At 35.6% G+C, this 6,412-nt stretch overlaps 1 protein-coding gene across 1 annotated transcript in view; it reads right to left on the bottom strand.

Moving 5' to 3' along the window:
* Positions 1 to 238: 238 nt before the first annotated feature.
* The window catches only part of Kctd8 (potassium channel tetramerization domain containing 8), a 219,118-nt gene continuing 212,944 nt past the window's right edge, over positions 239 to 6,412 (bottom strand). Inside the window, exon 2 of the mRNA XM_048363951.1 lies at positions 239 to 1,602. Coding sequence (XP_048219908.1) covers positions 1,142 to 1,602 — 461 coding nt within the window. The 3' untranslated portion in view covers positions 239 to 1,141. The remainder of the gene's footprint in view (positions 1,603 to 6,412) is intronic.

Below are 6,412 nucleotides of genomic sequence, written 5' to 3'. Positions count from 1 at the left end.
ATTGTTTTTGAAGAGGGAATAAACTGGGTTGTCAGCTAAAATTCAAATTATAATGTATTTCAGATGAGGGCCTTTTTTCCTGTGGGCTAAGGGTATGTTAATCAACACCAAGGCTCTGTAGAACTAATTTTGTCTCCATTTGATTTATGCTTAAACTTGCCAAGTCTGGAGTCATAAAGGAAAACTGAAAAAAGGAAAAATTGAACATTGTAAAAGATGAGTCAATAGAAACCAAAGCATTCTAACACATTTTCCTTTTTTAATAAATACATAAATCTCTTTACCATCTCCCTCAATTATTTTGATTAGCATAATACTAGGATCTTTCAGAGAATCATTTTACCAATTTTCACAGCCTGATGTAAAAGACTCATTTCACAGAAATAATCATGACTAGCACTGAGAGATGAACGTTGATGCCATAACACAATAGGATAAGGCATATTTACACCATCTGGACAAACAGGAACACCATACACAAACACATACAAAAAAAATCACAGCTTTGAACAAAGAAAGTTCATTTAATTTCTTAGACACTTTACATTTATAGGCTTTGCCTGAAACTTTTTTTGCTTTATTTTTTGTAAATTTTCTTTCCAAGCAACAAACAAATCTTCCTCTAGTTCTCATGACTTATTTGTAACACTGTGCTCATGCAAAAATAATATTGTTATTGCATTAACATTTAAACAGTTTTAGATGTAGTTTACTATAACCTTCATCTAAAATTTTACTTGATGTTGCTTCATTTGTATTGTCATTTTATTTGAAGTGAATATGATAATTTTCTTTGTGTGTGTGTGTGTGTGTGTGTGTGTTAAAAATGACAAATGTGTCCAGTTAACCACAGTCCCCAAATCAAGATTCGGTGCTTCTTGATCATGCAGTTTCTTTTTGTTCTTTCAAAGTTGTTTGAATTGATAGATGTACCATTTTAACTATTGTTTTCATTTTTGTTTTTTTCTTGATTATGTTTCTACAAAACAGAAACAACAAAAATAAGAATGAAAAAAATACAATCCCACATTCACTGTTCACAGAAAGGAAGAGCAGCAAGATTCACACTGACCCTGGAGCCAGGTAGTGACACCATCATAAACACTGAATGTCAATGAAATACCCAAGGAATTGGGGGTGACTATAACCCATATTTCTGCAGCAGTTCAGATTGCCATTGCCGTTTGCGCTCCGGAAAATAATCTGGAATGTGGATTTTTTTGAAATCCTGAATACACTTTTTCATTTCTTCTTCTACACTGAGCTTCTCACAGACTTTCTTTTTGGAGAGATTTGTTTCTCGGGACTTGCTGATAAGGGTCTGAAAGAGTTCACTGTTTCTGCGCTTGTCTGGTGGGGGCATCCACTGCACAGGCGCCTTTTTGGAAGGACGATCCAAGGTCAAGGTGTTAGGCTGGTGAGCAGTGGCCTGCTGGGCATTGGGTGGATTTTCTTGAGGAGTGCTGGCCTCTGAGTGGCTGTCACAGCTGGAGGTGGAGAGCTCATTACAGGAAGTCCCACTTTCACTTCCTTTGTCTGTGACTTTATCATGCTTCCTATCTTCATGTTCTTGTTTAGGTGACACTACTTTCTGAGGTGGTCCTACAAAGGAAAAACAAAAAGAGAATAACTTAGGAGACCAAATTAAATAATATATTTGCCATTCTAACAATATTTACTGTAAGGAAATCCCTTTGTGACACTAGCCTAGATGTAAGGAATAAAATACATTTACTGCAGTGGGACTGAAATACAAAGTAAGTACATTGGGCAATCATTTATGACAATTAAACTCAAGCTATATCTCTATGAACATTTCTGTCATAGTGGATCACCAAGAGCTTTCTGCTAAAAAGTGGATTTTTGTTAATTAGTATTCCTTGAAATTTGAAAAAACAACATACAAGCAAATATTTTGGTAGTTTTGTATTTTTTCCATCAGACACATGATTTTTTTTTCCAACCACTGTATTGCTTAGTTTCCTTTGTGTGTACATTTTGCCATAATAAAAGATAGAAGTACCATGGCTCTGTTTTACAAAGTGACAGTCCCTGGACACAGAGGTGCTATAGCATCATTTATGACCCAAGTGGGAGATGATAAATCTTATCATCTGTTAAACTTGTTTCCTGACTCTTTCCTTGGAGAGAATTATAAAAAGTGTTATATGATATATACAGGTCTAATATTACGGTGCTATAATATAGTTGAAATATAGTACCTTCTAAAATATGAGGCTTGCCATTTGAGGTAAACTGCCCAGGAGGACCATTTTCAGAGAGTGTTAGTTTGCAAAGATAATTACTTCAAAGATACCATTGTTATCTTTCCCAGAGGGAACACATTTTATTTTCTTGACACTACTGTTGGGACTCAGACCTCCATTGAACATGTCAAGAGTACTATCACATGCCCAAATCCATAAAAAAATTTTTTTTTGATTGAATGGACCCCAACCATTCAGAGATTTCAGTCTGGTAAGTTATTTTATTTTCTCCTAGTGATTGTTTATAAAGAGGTTCCGTAAGTCAGAATAGGAGGAAGGCATTAGCTTTTTTTTTTTTTTTTAAAAAGTACCTGCCAGGAGATTCCACTCTGCAGTTGAGGGAATACTTGCCTTAATTCAGAGACCTTGGCTTAATACTGCAATCACTTGGAAAGCTCTAGAATACTGATCACTGCAATCAACTGAGACCACCTGATTTAATGAAGTGACACATAGACATTGGGCCATATAGTGGACACGGTACTGTCAATGTATACCAATGCTACAAAACAGCCCAGGTCTGGTTTTTATGCAATTAGCAAACAACATGGATAGCTTTCTCAGAAAAGTGAGAGGAAAAACCCACAGGAAGACTTTAAAAACAAATAACTACTGTGTCCATGACACTGTGTACTCCTATTACACATTTGTGGTTTAAAAACAGAAGAAACAAAGCTGTGCCCTGGGAAGCATGAGTGTAGCCCCAGCCACTTGGAAGGCTGAGTCATAAAGATTTCTTGTGTCCACGAGTTTGAGGGCAAAAATGTTTAGTGGTGCAAAATGAAGATTTCAAAAAGTTTGAAAACCTTTTGTAATTTCAACTTGATTGCTACTAATACCATATACCTGTTAGTAACATGTATCTTGAGAAGGAACCACATCTCCCCTCAAAGACTTGTAATGTACAATTAGAGGTTAGGTCTTAAGCAAGATTTCAAAGTTCCTTTGTTGACAATATAGTAAAAATAGAAAAAAAAATGTTGATGTTTGTGGCTACTTAGGATGAACCTATATCAATAAATCCTGGCAGTGTTTGTAACTATAGTCATTTTTTAAACCTTTAGGTTCCATTACCTTCTGGTTTCTGGTTAGATTTAGGCAAAGATCACCAAAGCAATGGCTTCAATCCCTTCCCACTGGGGGCTGGCTGGGATTGGCTCTAGTCTATGTCGAAAGGCACAGAACCGTCAGGTGGCTCACTCGATCTTCTTGGTCCCTTCCTCTCTTTCCCCTACTCCATCTCTCTCTTGCAGGATCTCTCCGTTAGGCTGCAAGATATCTATCCCTGGGGATCCATCTATTCTCTATTAAACTCTCTCAAATTACCTAATTCTGTGTGCCTTTCCTTCTCCCTGGTTTCTTGACTGTACATTGGCCATCAGCCAGTCTCTGTGTTCTAGAAGGATCTATTTATGGTGGCAATAATGCTGAACAAATGTCATACTGACTTGGATTCAAATTCTTTCTGTCTAGTTAATACTATCTCACATCCTCAAGAAAAATACTGAGATCCCTTAGGCTCATCCGCCAAATGGTAATACTCCCTTCTCCTCTCAATAGGGTTATTTTGAGACTAGATAAGTTACTTATGAAAGAACCCAGGATACTTATTCTCGATGATGAAATTCTACCAAGGTACTTCAGTGGATTCCTTTAAATGTAATTTTATTCTTGTCTATTGCTGGAGACTTTTTGCACTGTATTAAGTGTTCTTTCGATGTGTGTGTTTATATGGAGGTGGGACTAGTGGAGACATAGCATCTGCTTATCTAGCTTTTTTAATGGACAAATGTGACTCCAAGCAAGCATGAAACTCACCTTTCTAATGCAACATAGAAAGCTAATAAATGTTTTCCCTCTTTCTGTCAACATTCCACATTGCCTTAGTTGAAGGTCTCTATCAGAGGATTGCTGTATTTTTACTCCCCAAAGTGACTAAAGGATTAAACCACAAATACCTGAGCAAACAAATTTGAATCAGAGATAAATGAGTGATGAGAAAAAATCATTTCCTGAGAATAGGCAGGGGACTGTGTATTAGATAGAAATACCCAGGCAGAGAAGTAATAACATCAAGATGGAAGACACTAAAGAAAGAAGATACTGGATGCCAGTAAAGCAAATGCTTCATATCTATTGTATTCACTGAGAGACATGTTATTAGTGGTATCAGATTTGAACTTTTGGCCTTGCACTTGCCATCCAGGTAATCTATTTAATCACACCCCTATTCCCATTTTAATTGTTTTTGCTTTAGTTATTTTTCAAACAATGTCTTGCATTGAGGATTGTCCTTCCACCCCAATCTGCCTACCTATGCCTCCCATAGAGCTCTCTATCACCTGAATCGCATGGATTACAAGGCAGCATGTCTGACAAGAGAAAAAAAATCTTAATGACATAGGCCAAGGAGGATACAAAGTTCCATAGTATTGGTTTTTGAGCTAAATAAATTGTTTTTATGCCCAATGGCATTGTAAAATAATTTCCCAACAGACACAAATACAGACACTAGATAATAAAACAGAATAGGACATATGTAGAAGGGAAGGTGGTTACTCTGACTGCAATATGAGAGCTCCAGAAAGACTTCATTGTAGAAGCATTGTTGAGATCAGTCGAACATGTTGCATTGGGTACCTGACATGTTTCATACATGCTACTAGGATCAGGAGGAACATTGCAATAAGGAAGATGAGCTCTTTGCTAGAATGAATTTCAAAAGGGCACTAGAACACCACATAGGTAATGATTAGAAAACAAAAACACAGAGGAAAACATCAGAAATGTGTCCAAGGATCACTACAAATTTCAGAAAAGGTAAGCCAAGATGCATTCCATATCAAACAAATCCTAATTGAATTCCTTATACTGGCAGTTTATTCTTTTGATTTTTATCTCCATGTTCTTTATCACTTATTTTTATGAGCTATATCCTGTTCTCAGTTCCAATGGGAAATATTATGGATCCGGGCAGGATCAGAAATATAGTCTTCTTTGTGGTATTAAAACTGTGTAAGATACTTTAAAAAAAAAAAAGATTATGTCTCTAGAGATTAAGATAAGTGAAAAAAGTTATCCAAGATCTGAATGTATAATGATTTTACTAACTTTTATAATACAATAAGTAAAATTATAATAATAATATATTAATGCTATTTAATATTTATATATCATATCTATCTCTATTATATGTATGTATATATATATAATGTTTTACTGTGACTATTTAATATGCTCTCCTTGGGCAAAGAGGACTCCCACAATTCAAAATGAATAGGTACAGATGTTCATATTGTGTTTCAAAGGAAAATATTTAATTTTCCTTTGCCATACTTTTTAAAAAAAATTTTAATTTTTTTAATTAAAAAAAATTTTTTTATTGTCAAACTGATGTACAGAGAGATTACAGTTTCATACGTTAGGCATTGGATACATTTCTTGTACTGTTTGTTACCTCCTCCCTCATTCCCCCCTCTCCCGTCTCCCCTTTCCTCTCCCCCCATGAGTTGTTCAGTTGGTTTATACCAAACAGTTTTGCAAGCATTGCTTTCATAGTCGTTTGTCTTTTATCCTGTGTCTCTCGATTTTGGTATTCCATTTCACTTTCCTAGTTCTAATACCTGTATACACAGTTTCCAATGTACTCAGATAAGATACAGTGATAGTGCCGGTACAACCACAGGAAGGGGATACAAGAGGATCATCAACAATAGAAGCTACAGTTTCACATGGCATGTTGAAAGTAATTACAACAGTGATATAACAGTCATTTCCATATCATGGAGTTCATTTCACTTAGCATTATCTTATGTGTTCATAAGGGCATAGCTATTGGGCTCTTGTGATCCTCTGCTGTGACTAGCGTAAACCTGTGTTTATGCCAAATTCAAATAAGGAAAAATTGGTTAGCATTCTTAAACAGAACTCAATATAAGATCCTGAGTAACTAATAGTAAAGTGACCATACCCACAGTCAGTCTTCTTTATTTAATCACTTGGTGAAGAGTTAAGGGAGGAAAAAAAGCAGATTCACTTACCAGATACTCTTCTACTTTTATAGTACTCAATTAAAACTCAATTCTCAATTATCCTTAATTTCAAATGATTTTTTCTAATCAATGCAATATCTTAATTTTTGCGTT

Source organism: Perognathus longimembris, chromosome 16 (genome assembly GCF_023159225.1).
Source record: "Perognathus longimembris pacificus isolate PPM17 chromosome 16, ASM2315922v1, whole genome shotgun sequence".
Taxonomy (NCBI): Eukaryota; Metazoa; Chordata; class Mammalia; order Rodentia; family Heteromyidae; genus Perognathus; species Perognathus longimembris.
Note: the sequence above shows the minus strand (reverse complement) of the source record. Positions and strands in the feature narration are given on the sequence as shown.